Source organism: Marmota flaviventris, chromosome 18 (genome assembly GCF_047511675.1).
Source record: "Marmota flaviventris isolate mMarFla1 chromosome 18, mMarFla1.hap1, whole genome shotgun sequence".
NCBI lineage: Eukaryota > Metazoa > Chordata > Mammalia > Rodentia > Sciuridae > Marmota > Marmota flaviventris.
The window spans coordinates 18225078-18239942 of NC_092515.1; the positions used below are offsets into that span (position 1 = coordinate 18225078).

The following is a 14865-nucleotide window of genomic DNA, read 5'->3' on the forward strand; positions in this document are numbered from 1 at the left end:
GCACCCCGGAATCCCCAGTACCAAAGGGAAAAAAAAAGTTTTGTGGATATAGCATAGTGGTAGAGCACACCTGGGTTCAACCCCCAGTACCTCAAAAAGCCACCCACAAAAACCTTCAATAATCCTTTATCTATTATGTTACAAATGTAATTAATAAGTAAAAAGAACCCTGTCCATAGATTTGCAATGATTCTGGGTACTTAATAGACATGAGGCTCAAGGCCATCGGGGATGCTGGGCGTGGTGGCACTGCCTCTAATACTAGCAACTCCTGAGCTCAGGCAGGAGGATCATGTTTGAAGCTAGCCTTAGCAACTTAGCAAGACCATACCTCAAAAATTTTTAAAATTTCAAAAGGGAATAAGGATGTGGCTCAGTAGGGGAGTGCCTCTAGTTTCAATTCCCAGAAAGATAAAGACCATCAGGGTTGTAGCTGGAATCGACAACGGAGAAGAAGAAATTCTATGCTCTCTACTCAACTTTAGAGAAATAATAGGTGATTTAGAGAAAATGATACAGTAAGTTTAAAACTTCTAAACTCAGTGACGAAGATCATGACCTAAGAGTATGGTATTTCAGTTAACATATGGCCAATAAGGGTATTTTGCAGACATCTTGGCTTCCTGATCATAGACCAACAATCATGCCATATGCTACTAACACGCCATTGCTTCCCGTAACCCCACACACATACAAGACCTGCTGTGTCAGCCAACACTGGGCTTGCTCAAACAAAGCAATCATTTCAAAGACGTGCAAACTTCAATCACAGCTTAGGCTTCTGGTATAATATAAGAGTCAAGTTACCATGTAGATGGGACTTGAACCACGATTCTGGAGCCTTCTAAACTGATTTGGGGGGCATAGGCTTCTTTATTTTCAATCTGTGCTGTGTCAACTACCACCTAAGAGAGAGAGAGAGAGAGAGAAAAAACAACTGCCAGCTTTCAGAAAGGAAAATGGATCACAAACATATCCGAAACATGAGCCTACTGATGCTGAGTGATTGCAGTAAGAACTATTCCCAGGGCAGTGCAACTGTGGTAAGGCCAGTAACAGTCCATGAAGACAATAGAAAGTAGCTGGGCATGGTGGTACAGGCCTGTAATTCCAGCTACTTGGAAGGCTGAGGCAGGAGGATTACAAATTTGAGGCCAGCCTAGGTAACTAAGTGAGACTATATCTCAAAAATAAACCAAGAAGGGCCAGGAGTATAGTTCAGTTGTAGACAGCTTGCCTACCATGTGCAAAGCCCTGGGTTCAATCCCAAGTACTCAAAAAAAAAAAAAAAAAAAAAAAAAGATACCTTATTAATCAGAAACTGAATTATTGGTGTAGGATATGACTGAACTTTTCAAGCACCTCTGGCACTTTTCCACACTATAAATGCTAACTCGGAATTATTGTTTCTTTTATCTTAGAATTTTTTTTCTATGTACTTGAACGAAGTAAAATGTGATTAAACAATGAACCAAAGCTTCAGAAAAGACCATTTGTTTCTTTTTCTTTTTTTTTTTTTTTTGATAAAACCCAGGGCCTTGTGCATGCAAGATAAGCACTCTACCAACTGAGCTATATCCCCAGCCCCAGAAAAGACCATTTGTAATGACTAGATACAAGCCAGAGTGGATGAACCCACTGGTACCTTACTCCCTGCCCCTGCCATAATAGGGACTGAACCCAGGGGTACTCTACAACTGAGCTATGTCCCCAGCTCTTTTAATTTTTAATTTGAGACAGGGTCTCACTAAGTTGCCCAGACTGGCCTTGAACTTGTTATCCTTCTGCCTCAGCCTCCTATGTCACTGGAATTACTGTTAACTGGTATCTGTTACTGTGTCTGGCAGATAAAACTTTTTTTTTCCTCCAGTGCTGGGGATCAAACTCAGGACCTTGTGCATGTTGTTAGGCAAGTGTTCTGCCCACTGAGTTATATCCCAAGCCCCTCAGATGAAACATTTTAAAAGAAAATTTTATTCTTAATCATGAATAAATACAGAACTACTTTAGGACAAAGAACCAACTCTTCTTTCAATGATTTACTCTTATTTGGAGAAGAGTTTTTAATTCTACATGGATAATACAGTATCTCATGTAATCTAGAGTTTGACAATGTGAATATTTTCAAACAACTAAAGAATTTCAAGAAAACAATGATAAGGAGCTGGGATTATAGCTCAGCTTGCCTCACACATGCGAGGCACTGGGTTTGATCCTCAGCACCACATAAAAATAAATAAAGATATTGTGTCCATATTTTAAAAATCTTTTAAAAAAAGAAGATTAAACACTTTAAAACCAAATCTATAATAGTTCAGGAGTCAAGTTGTACAGAGTTGCTTATCATGATTCCAAATTCAGCCTCTAATGGTGTAGATTTCCACTGCTATAAACAGAGTTCCCACAGCTGGTCCTTCAGGAAACACTTCCTGTCTAAGGAACAGCTTTTGTTGGACCACACAGGTGTTTCCTCTCTCCTCCCACCCGCAGAACCATAATCCAAAGGTTCTTTTGTCAGTCACACAAAGGTGCCCTACAATCAGGGGTAGAGGGCCAGGAAGAAGTTTCTGGTCTTTAAGAAAAATAGGACTTTTTTTTTTTTTTCCTTTTAACTTATAATGTTTTCTCACAACAGCCTGTGTATCTTTCTACCTTATTTGCACACTCCTTTCTGGAGAATGCATTGCCATAGTTCTTTGAGTTTCAGCTAAATGGTCTCTGGGAATATGGACTGATCTCTTAAAGGCAGTGATTCTTCCATACTTCAGCAGGGTATTTCCGACTTAGTACTTCTCCTGGTGGTTCCTATACTGAAGAATAGATCCTAAAGGAAACAGCTCTTTTCTGTGGAGAGGCCCTTGTCTGGCTCTCTACAAGATAGCACTGTCCTGAGCTGGGCCACCACAACCCTCAGCTACATGGAACAGAAGATAAACATCTTCCCAATAGCTCTTTACATGAATAAAGTAGACATCAGACTCATTTTCCTAAATTAGCTATTTTCTCTAATTAGCTTCCTCTAATCTCTAAAGTACTATATCTTGTCCAAAAAGTAGTCATTTATTAGAAAATGGAATCAAGTAAATAAGGCTATATATAGGTCAATGGTGCCAACCTAAATGGTGATTTCAGATGCTAATCTCCTGATCTTACCCAACTTTGGCAATTTTTTTCCCCCTTTTTTCTCTGAAAGATGAAAAGACCAAACCAGTACATTTGAGTTGCTGTTGTTATTTTATTGCTAATAAGGAGATAAACAGAGCTGGGGCATAAAGTTACTAGAAAGGGATTCCACTTATACCAGCATAGTCAGGAGAGATCTCTTGGAGGAGGTAATCCTGGAGCTCACACCAGGAAGATGACAGGAGTGAGACACATGAAGATCAGAGAGATAAAGGATTTCCAGGTAAAAGGAGGACAGAGTGCAAAGGCCTTAGACAGGAGGCAGTTTGGCAACAGAAAAACATCCACTACAGCTGCAGAATTATCGGGCCAGGTCAAGGGCCCTGTCAAAATTATTTTGTAACTAGGTTTCCTGCAATATATACCATCAATCTGCAAAAGAAAAGAAAAATTCTTCCTTTTTTGAACCCAGGTCCACATATATGCTAGGAAAGCAACCTATCATTGAGCTATATCCCAGCCCAAGAAAGACTTTTTAATGCTGTACTTCTTTTGCTTTTCAAAATCTGGTCTAGAGTCTGGGGTTGTGGCTCAGCAGTAGAGCACTCACCTAACATGTGGAGGCTCTGGGTTCGATCCTCAGCGCCACATAAAAATAAATGAAATGAAGGTATTGTGTTCAACTACTTCTAAAAAATTAATTTAAAAAAATCTGGTCTAAATTTTGCAGCACTGAAGAACTTTGAAAGTCACTGACTATTTTCACACATGTGCCTGTACCACATCCTCATATGTTTGAAAAGTCTGTTCTACTTGAGGTCACTCATGGAAAGCTGGGTAAAACTCCAGGGACCATCCAGCAAGAGATCTCTATTTTACCCATAGCCTTGGGTGAAACAGTCCTGAGCTGACCAAAGCCACTCTGCTACTGAGAAGAGTCTCTCTCTGAAAATGGGTCCTTAGTAGGTCACACTAAATCACTGACTCTGATGAAAGGACTTAATTAATGGGACTTAATATTTGCTTATTTAATGTACACTCTACGTTACCTTTGTTACTCAAAATCTTACTAAATATAAAATTTATTAAGGCAAATAATCAAAAAAAACTTCAACATATAACTAAAAAAAATTTTTAAAAAGAAAGAAAGAAATGTATCTTCTATTTTTTTTCATCCTTCACACATACTCACCAGTCCAGCTTGGCCAAATAGAAGCTGCACAGCAGTCTTGCAGGCACCCCGCCATGTAGATGGGCACACCTGGTTCAGTACTTCAGTCACTGGAAAATCATCTCTGGGTGTAAGTCCATTATAGCAGCCTGCTTCCTTGATCAACTGTAACATTGTATGCTATAAATTGACAAAAAGAGTCCACATCTTAAAACAAAGCCATGCAAGGTTATAAAATTTATAGAAATGCATTTATATAATCATCCTCAAGAAAAAAGCATTTTAAGTACATCCAGATCATACCATTTGGATTTCTTAAGCAATTATCATCATGAGTCACCCTCAGAGATTTTCCAATCCCATGATGAATTGCTAGATATGAATACACATATATTAATACAAACGTGATTTCTACGTCAGCACAAAGTAAAAAATTATTTAGCAATCTCTTGTTGCAAACTGGTTGAAGAATTTGGAAATTCTGAATCCTTCCAAATAAGGAAACAAAATCATCTGGTAAAAGTAAATACCAATTGAAACTTCAACTTTATTTTGGATGACCAAATGGTCAGGTATGCAGGATCTGCAAACAGGCTCCCATGACCTCAAATTCCAGCTCTACCATTTTCTAGCTCTATGACCTTGGGCCTCAGTTCCCCCATATCAAGTAAGAAAGGGCATTACCCACCTTAAAGGGAAGGATTAAATGAGATAATGCACGTGAAGCACTTAGCATAAGCCTGACATCCATGTTACTCCAAAAATGGCCACTATACTGCATTATTATAAGATTTCTCCTCCTACTTCTCAAAAGTCCATAAGAAATACTAATCATGGATAATATTTTACAATATACTTCCAAATCTTTTAGGTTAAACATTTGAATGAAATTTCAATGAAACTTTTTTGGCAAATGTTTCATTAAAAACGTCACCAGAGGGGCTGGCATTGTGGCTCAGTGGTAGAGCACTTGTCTAGCATGTGTGAGGCACTGGGTTCAATCCTCAGCACCATATAGAAAAATAAATAAAGTTATTAACAGGCTGGGGTTGTGGCTCAGTGGTACAGTACTCGCCTAGCACGTGCAAGGCCCTGGGTTTGATCCTCAGCACCACATAAAAATAAATAAAATAAAGGTATTGTATCCAACTACAACTAAAAAAATAAATATTAAAAAAAATAAAATAAAAATACAAAATAAAGTTATTTAAAAAAAAGTCACCAGAGGGCTGGGGCTGTAGCTCAGTGGCAGAGTGCATGCCTAGCACATATGAGCCACTGGGTTCAACCCTTAGCACCACATAAAAATAAATAAAATAAAGGTATTCTGTCCATCTACAACTACCAAAAAAAAAAAAAAAAAAAAAAGGCACCAGAAGGCTCAGTGGTAGAGCACTCACACTCACCTAGCACGTGCAAACCCCAGGTTCATCATTTTACCAAGAAAGGTCACAGCCTCCTTCTTTAACCTGTTTTGTTTTTTAATCTGTTCCTCACAAACCCTTAAGAACTCTATTTCCAAGTTCACACGTGGCTGCTGAAACCCCATGGAACCCCATGGAAAGCTACCGTCTTAAGTTTCAGATTGTCCGCTGCCGACTCATTAAAGGAGACGCCCTTCAGGAAGTGTGATCCTATCTGCACAGGGACAGTGGGAAGCTCGCACTGCATGGGCTGTGGGGGTGTCTGCCTCCGCCCAGTCTGCTGGGCTTCCGCCTCACTGCAGCAACCCTGGAAAAGAAGAGAGGTTATCCATACCTCATCTGTCAAAACACTTGGTTCAGACTGGACCACATAAACATCCCTCACAGCTCCCAAGAGTTACCAGATAGAGAAATATAACTGTGGTGCTGTCTATGGCACACAGAGGGGCACAGAAGGCCCCCATAGGCCTCTGCCTCCTCTCTCTGATCTAGTTCTACAAATTCCCAGCCCTCTGAACATTCTAGTCACTACAGCCTACTCCTGCCAGCCTAGCACGCTCCCATTTCTATTGCCCACCATGTTAACAAACCATGTTCTCAGGTAGTGCAGACTACCAGAGCACCCTGTGTAAGATGGTATGGTTGGGGCTGGGGTTGTGGCTCAGCGGCAAAGAGCTCGCCTCGCACGTGCAAGACCCTGGGTTCGATCCTCAGCCTCACATAAGAATAAATAAGAGAAATAAAGGTTAAAAAAAAAAAAAAAAAAAGATGGTATGGTTTCCTCCCATCTACCATACACACACTCCTAAACATGTCCCCACCTTGTATTATGTTTCTCTATAGCTTTCTGCACCATCTGATTTCCAAATATTTGTCCCTCCCTTTTTGGTCCTCCCCTCCAATGCACTATAAGCAGGGATGGGGTTCCTAAAACCAACCCAGGCATGTAGCAGGTACTGAATCAATACTTGCCAAGTAAATAAACATATGAAAGATAAATAAAGAAATAAAGGAAGGTAGGAGGGGAGGGACAAGAGAGAGAGACAGAGATGAAGGAAGGAAGGATGGTTGGAAGCAAGGGAGGGAGGGAGGAAAGGAAAGGAAAAGATAGGATAGGATACCTGCAAACTTGCTTCAATCGCCTTTGGATTCAGGTGGAAGCCAGCTTTCATTGCATATTCACAGTGGCCTAAACTTTCCAGAGCTATCTTATATGCCTGCAAACAAATTATTTTCAGGAATCAAGATTATACAGCAGATTAGAATGACAAATCTAATGAAAATAGGAATTTAAAATTTTTAGAGTTTTAGAAGACTTGAGGTCAATTACAACTTTATTACTCTAATGGTTCAACATCAAAACTAGTTCCTTGCCTTGGACATCAATATTCCAGCTTTGAAAAACTTACTTGCAAAGCACTGTCAATTTTTATGTTCAGTTCTTTTAGTTGGTGCTCAGGAATTGCTGCACTTTGAGAACAAAAGAGCTGCTGAACTTCAATTCCTGCCAGGCGGCCATCACAGCCTCTTTCTCTTAATCTAGATGTTGCCTAAAACATAAAAATAGACTGGTAAGTAAAAGAGGATGTTACAATTACTAGCAAAATTAAACCAATAATAACAACAAAAATCCCAAAACCAAAATAAAGCAAGGGACCATCTAAGCATTAGATATAAGCCAGAGGTTCTGCATCATCCATGTAATAAAGCAAGCAGCCCAAAATTTTGAAAGCCTAAATTAACTATATCAAAGAGAAAGCAAACCTGATGTAACATTACTTTATCTTAGAAACACTGGAAAAAAGATTTACCTGTTATTAGTTATGTACATACATATAAACATTTACACATTTTTAATTTCCCTGCTTTAAAGATAGATAACCTAGAAATATTGGCATTTGGAGTTTCCAGAAGAGAAAACAAAATAATATATCTAGTTGAGTGAACTGAAGTAAAAAGCCATACCAATATAGCTGAGCACAGCAGGCCCATGGCTGTAATCCTAGTGATTCCAGAGGCTGAGACGGAGGTCACAAGTTCAAAGGCCAGCCTCAGCAACTTAGTGAGGCCCTTATCAATTCATTTAGACCTTGTCTCCCCCCACTTTCAGGCAGTAAGTATGTTTATGTAGAGTATATGAGCAAGACAGAAAAACAGGAAGAAATTATGTGATGAAATGGAAACATAGATGTGGGTCAGGAGTAGAAGAAAATACAAAAAAATATATATTTGATTTATTAGAGGGGTGAAGGGATTAAAAATGAATTGTCTTTCAATATTTAGTTTTGTTGCAATAGTATTTGTGAAACAAATAACATTTTTTAATAGTTTACCTTTGTTCTTCCAGGACAGGCTAGGAACTGTAATATTTATCAAACCTGTAGGACTACAAGAAAACAACTAACAGCTTCAATGTTGTCATATTCCAAAGCTTTAGTTTCACAAATTATATATAAATTACCATTCCCTGAATCCTAACAGTCTTACAGTTTAAAACAATTTAGAATTGTTCACATGCTGGGCGCAGTGGTGCATACCCGTAATCCCAGCAACTCAGGAGGCTAAGCGGGAGGATCGTTAGTTCAAAGCAGCCTCAGCAATGGCGAGGTGCTAAGCATCTCAGTGAGACCCTGTCTCTAAATAAAATACAAAATAGAGCTGAGGATGTGGCTCAGTGGTCAAGTGCCCCTGAGTTCAATCCTCGGTACCTGGCCTCAGAAAAAAAAAAAAGAATTGTTCACTCAACGCCAGTTGCTCAGGAAATCGAGGCAAAAGGTTCCCAAGTTCAAGGCTAGCTTCAGCAACTTAGCAAGACCCCATCTCAAAACGAAAAACTAAAAAAAGGTGTGTGTGGGGGGCTTAGGTTGTAGCTCAGTAGTAGAATGCTTGTCCAACATGTGTGAGGCACTGGGTTCAATCCTCGGCACCACATAAAATAAATAAATAAATAAAATAAAGGTACTGTGTCCATCTACAACTAAAATATTTTTTTTTAGAGGGTGGAGTTGGGTGGGAATATAGCTCAGAGGTAGAATGCCCCTGGGTTCAATTCCCAGTACCAAAACAAAAACAAAAAAATATAATTCACTCAAATATTTTGCCCACAGGGGGTTATGTTGGCTATTTCCAGATACATTCTAGAGCACAAAACCTGGCCCCTGCCCTCCTGGAGTTGATATTCTCATGAACCAAAAAGGCAGACAAAACAGAATTAAAAATCAGAAAACACACTGAGAGAAGCAAATATAGCACTGTAACAGGGAACATCCTAGATGCTGAAAAAAGGGCTGGGAGTTAAGGGAGAAGGTAGTCAATGGAACTGCAGGGGTATAAGAGTGTGTCAGGACCAGCAGACAGGTACTAATACAGACCAAGGAACCAAGGTGAAGAATGAGACATAGCCAAGGATCTGTAGCCCAGTGACAAGGGGGAGAGTGACCAAAGAAGCCAGATATGGCAGGATTTGCGGGGTCCACAGCCCCTAAGGATATGAGAAGCAACATCATCCAATTTTAAAATGAAAATAGCAAATCAAGGAGAGGAGAAAAGAGTCCTGAGTAGAAATAATGATCCTCTAAACTTGGGTAGTGACAGTAGACATGAAGAAGCCTCTGCTACGAGAAGAGTATTTCCCCCTTGGAGATACTGTGAGCAGCTGAATGCTCTGAAAATACAAAAGAAAGGCACATGTGACTTTGACAAGAGAAGACATGTTCTTGTGTAAGAGTAGAATCCAGATTTCAGGGAGCTGAATGATGACATTTATGTAAAGTTTCAAATTGTGCAAAATAATAGCTTATATTATGTATGAATACATGCACATATAGTAAAAATATACACAGAAGCCAGACTCCAAATTGACTTCAAATTCCTCTAGTGAGTAAAGGATGTGAATAAGATAGCAGAGAGGTACAAAAGGGATTCAACTACAAATGTAATATTTTTTTGGTTAAAAATAAAAGGCATGAGGTAAATGTTGCAAAAAAAAGTTAAGCTTCATTTGTTCAATATGCTTGAAATCCTTCATAATAATTATCTTTAGAATCAATCAAAGGTGAGAAAAAGGCAGACAACTGATCCAAGAAGTTAGCTGTGAAAACAGCAGAGAAAAAAGGTGGAGAAATAAGGTGGATTTTCCTGTTTGAATGCTGGTAGAAACAGATGGAGAATGAAAGAGAGAAAATACAGGATTCTGGGCTAAGAATGTAGCTTGATGGTAGACAGCCTGACTACTAAGCATGTGATGCCTTGAGTTCAATCTCTAGTACCACCAAACAACCACCACCACCACCACAACCCAAAACAACACAGGGCCCCACCACAGAAGCCAGGCCCTCAAGGATGGGGGCCAAGTGGGGTTGGGGAAAGCTCTGGACTGGAGAATGCACCTCCTCTGTTGTCAGGAAGGAAGAAGGATGAGTCTGAAGCGGGGCAGGGGCAGCAGGTGGGAGCGGGGTGAGCAACAGCATTTTGGTAATGGGAGAAGAAAGGCTAATGTCAGGGGGATTCTGTTTTCTCAGTGTAGTGGCGTAGGGGCACTAGGTGGAAACAAAGGGAGTGTGAAGAGGGAAGAAAAGACTGGAAAAACTAAAGTGGGTGGAGGAAAAGGTCAGGTGAGATGGTCAAGGGATCCCTAGAAGGTCTCCTGTGGGGTGAATTTTCAGCATGAATGATGCCAGCAGATGGAGCAGAGAAGAGTGACCAGGTACTAAGGTTTCCAAATGTGAGTGGAATAGTCAGGAGGCTGGAGCCCAGAAGACAGGAGGACAGAGAGAGAGAGAGGTTGGTGAAGCCAAATGACAGGACAAAGGTCTCAACTGACCACCCATCAAAGTGAAAAATTATGTTTAACAGTTTTGATTAGGGCTGGGAATATAGCTCAATGGTAGAGCACTTGCCTAGTGTGTGCAAGGCCTCAGGTTCAATCCCTAGCACCACTAAATAAATAAATAAAATTTAGGATTAAAGGAGATTTCTAAGACATAAAATAAATACATTTCCAATTTAATTATGGAATATTTCAAACTAGACAATAAATCAAAATACTATTCCTTAACTATAAACTATCATATACTCTGTAAAACAGCAGTAAGTCCTAGATAAAGTCACAGCTTTTTTTTTCTAATACTAAAAACAAAGGATAGTATTACAATGTCTGCAAAAAATACATTGCCTAAGTTCTACAAATGGTGATTGTTCAGTAGCATTTACAAGCAATATGACTCAGTTTTTAGTCCCAAATGTATTTCTTCCTAATGCCCAGAATACTTTCTGGGTCTACCAACTTTGCTGTATTCTCAGGGAGAGAAAATTCATAATTAACAACCTATATTAATCATAACAAGAAGACCTGCATGCTGGAGGGTGGGGCAGGGCAGAAGAAAAAGCTTCTCAGCCACTCTTACCATGAAGGGGCCATGCTCCAAGAGGCCTTCCTAACTACCCCACAGAGGAATTGAGGGATTTCTTTCAAAACCAGGAAAACAGTCTAAATTTAATAACTTACAAAGTCTTTAATGCACAGCCTTCCTCCAGGAAGTTAGCAAAAGTATGTTTTTCTATATGAGTATTTTTATTGTTAAGTAAGTAAAAAAAAATAATAATAATACATGCAGATTTCCTTTCTTTCTTTCTTTTTTTTTTTTTTTTTAGTTGTAGATGGACACAATGCCTTTATTTATTTATTTTTTTATGTGGTGCTGAGGATTGAACCTAGTGCCTCATGAGTGCTAGGCAAGTGCTCTACCACTAAGCTACAATCCCAGCCCACATGTAGACTTTCTGAGACTTAAAAAAAAAGAAAAAAGAAAAAGAAATGTGTTGTTACTGATTTTATGAGAGGGCTCCATAATACAGACTTTTTTTTTTTAAATTTTTAAATTTTTTTAAAATTTATTTTTTAGGTGTAGTTGGATACAATGCCTTTATTTTATTTATTTTTATGTGGTCCTGAGGATCGAACCCAGGGCCCCACACATGCTAGGCGAGCGCTCTACAGCTGAGCTATAACCCCAGCCCCAACACAGACAATTTTTAAGAGGTATTTTTGATTTGCTCATATTTAAATTCTTCTGGTTATGGAAAAGGAGTGGAGAAGGCCAAATCAGAGACTAGAAAAGGAATCCTGGGCTGGGGATGTAGCTCAAGCGGTAGCGCGCTCGCCTGGCATGCGTGTAGCCCGGGTTCGATCCTCAGCACCACATACAAACAAACATGTTGTGTCCACCGAAAACTAAAAAATAAATATTAAAAAATTCTCTCTAAAAAAAAAAAGAAAAAAGAAAAGGAATCTTATGCTAGACTGGACTCTCCAGCCCAACAGGCTCAGGGAAAGCCTGCTGCCCACCACTGTGGCAGGTCCCTTCAGTCATTAGGTTGTGTGGGAAATGAGAATACTCACTAATTCACTGGCATTTCTTCTTCCTCCAACCCTGATGAACATGCCATACCAGCCCTACTAATGCGATATTTACCCAATAGTGGAGCCAACCTCTTCCTTGGTCTACCTTTTGTTGGTAACTGGGTTTTATGAACATATCTGCTGTGCTGGGAAATCGATGATCTTTCAAAAGATTGAAGACTTCATGGAGTCAAATAAAGCAGTACTAGAGAATTGCTCAAATCACATGCAAAGCAACTGACAAATGAGGGCTTAGGTAGAGTTGGACCAGTTAAGAATCTTAAAGAACTAAAAACTATAAATATGTTAAGCCTTCTAAAAGAGAATGATTTGGTTATCAAAAAACAAAAGCACACTCCTATAATCTAGAAACTTGGGAGGCTTAGGTAGGAAGATTGTAAATTTGAAGCCAGCCTAGGCAACTTAGTGAGATCTTCTCTCAAATTTTTTAAAAAATGAAATGGGTTGGAGATGTAGCTCGGTGGTAGGGCACCCTTGGGTTCAATCCCCAGTACTGGAAAAAAAAAAAAAAAAGAAAGAAAGAAAGAAAAAAATTCCTTATATTCAGCTGGGTGTGGTGGCAACATGTGTAATCCCAGTTATTCAGGAGGCTGAGGATCACAAGTCTGAGGCCAGCCTAGACAACTCAGCAAGAACCTATTTCAAAATAAAGTTTAGAGAGGGCTGGGAAGTAGCTCAGTAATAGACTGTCCTTGGGTTCAATTTCCAGAACTAGAAGGGAGAAATCCCTATATTCACTGAGTTTTCATTTGGTATGGTTGTGGCTTTGGAGCCTGGCGTTCCATCTGTCTGCCAAACACTCCTGCTCACCTACCCAGCTTCCTTGCTGAGCATTTCCCTCACCAGCCAGCTCCATCCTGTCTTTGCTGATTTAGGCACTAGACTTCTCCTTTGTTCCTCTCTTCTAGCTTTCCTGAACCACTCCTATTCAAAAGTAGGGCTCCTCCTCTCTGCCTGTAACATCTCTACCACAGCTCTCTTCACCCTGGTTTTATAAGCCTTCTCCCAGCAGGCTGTGGGAAAAAGCTGTTAGCTCAGTGCCTGGCACAGGCCTGCCCCAAAGGGCATTCACAAAGACGTTCACTGTTAAATAAGTGAACAAGCTAATGAGAGCAGTTTAAAACTTACATTTCTAAAGAAAATGGCCCTTTTGAGAACCAATAGGCAAAGGCCTTCTGGATCCTCTCCCATTTGAACACAGGGCCCAACCTCCCCAAAGTCAGTTACCTCAGCAGCCCCCCGCCAGGATCGCACAGCTTCCTCCAGTTCGGGTGTATGGCCCATGCCAGATAAGCCGCTGCCACCACTGTTCTTTTTTTCTGGCACAACAAACTCGGCAAAGCAAGAATGAGCCACTGGCTGGACCTTCTGTAATGCGTGGGTCAAAAACTGGAAATGGACTTGTACCACTGTCAAGAAACATCGCCCCAACACCTGCAAAAACAAGAAAGCCAGGGTTTTTTAGGTCGCAGGTTACTGATGGATCAGCATAATAAATTCAACTATCAATGACTATGGAATTATGAAATTATACAAAGTGAAAAAGTCGCCATGCTTTAGAAGGATCTGCCTTTGTTCTCATATTTGGACCTAGCTGCCTGATGCCTAGAAGTCAAAACATCTCAACCAAACAGCAAGTCCCCAGATTCAAATGAATCTTCCAACTTCCTGCCAAGTATCTGTATTCCTGTTCTCCACTCCTATCACCTGGACTCTGGCTCACACTGACCCTGGTTGTCTTTGAGCTCATGCTGAACTAGAGCAATCCACAATTCCAATTATGTCCATGCAGTGTTCAGAAGGCAAAGTAAAAGCCATGTGATTCAAAATCTGATAGATCAGTGTGACTTATAAAAAAAATCCCATTGGAAATGGAATCCAACGATACTGGTTATTTTAATAACAGTGTTAATATAGTTATTAACATCATTGTAAGTCATATTTTCAATCTTAAGAAATAAAGCTGACAGACCAGTCTTGTAGGAGGCAACAAAACATGTTATACAACTCCATTCACCAGTTTAGTAGGAACCCACTGATACATAGTGTTAACTGGTTAATGGCGCAAATAGGAAATTCATTTTAAAAAAATACTATTCATAATACCACATTGACATATAGGGTTAACATGTAACTATACATATGTACATACACACACACTGAAATATGTGTACTATAAACATTTTAAAATATGAAAGTACATTTATCTGGCAATCTGGCATCAGCTGTTCTCTGACATTGTTTGTTGCTCCCTGTTTTCTTTCTTGCCTTAACCACAGCTACAATGTGTTCTCTAGGATTTCCTATTTCTTGTTCTTTAAAGGAGAGCAAGAATTTACCATACGCAAAGCAATTTGAGCACAGATATTCCAGATTACTGACACCCCCCCTGCCAAATCTCTTATAGTGCTTTTGCCCACACCAAATCTGACAATACCAACAAAAACCATTGTAACCCTTTCATCATGTTCCATCAAATTGAGATTTTGTTTATGTGTGTGTGTATATGTGGAAGGTATTTTTTCTTTTTTCATTGGCTAATATAGATGACTTACAAAAAATTACTTTATACATTTGCAATTCATCCAAATGGTAGGAGCAAATGTGAGAAGCTTCACTGGCTGCCAGCCCTTAGTACCCTGCCTTGGGAAGCTGATGAAGGTTTGGAACTGTTTCCATTGTTTTTTTGGGGGGTGGGGTGGGGGTGAGGGTGAAGGAATGGTGAG

The 14865-nt window shown here is 39.8% G+C and overlaps 1 protein-coding gene across 2 annotated transcripts in view; it reads right to left on the reverse strand.

Annotated features, from left to right (window-relative positions):
- The window catches only part of Garre1 (granule associated Rac and RHOG effector 1), an 89319-nt gene that overhangs the window by 20678 nt on the left and 53776 nt on the right, over positions 1–14865 (reverse strand). For both annotated transcript variants that reach the window (XM_027941453.2, XM_071604954.1), the window contains 6 exons: positions 13367–13573; positions 7128–7268; positions 6840–6935; positions 5864–6025; positions 4316–4474; positions 808–905 (listed from right to left, as the gene is read on the reverse strand). In XM_027941453.2, coding sequence (XP_027797254.2) covers positions 808–905; positions 4316–4474; positions 5864–6025; positions 6840–6935; positions 7128–7268; positions 13367–13573 — 863 coding nt within the window. The remainder of the gene's footprint in view (positions 1–807; positions 906–4315; positions 4475–5863; positions 6026–6839; positions 6936–7127; positions 7269–13366; positions 13574–14865) is intronic.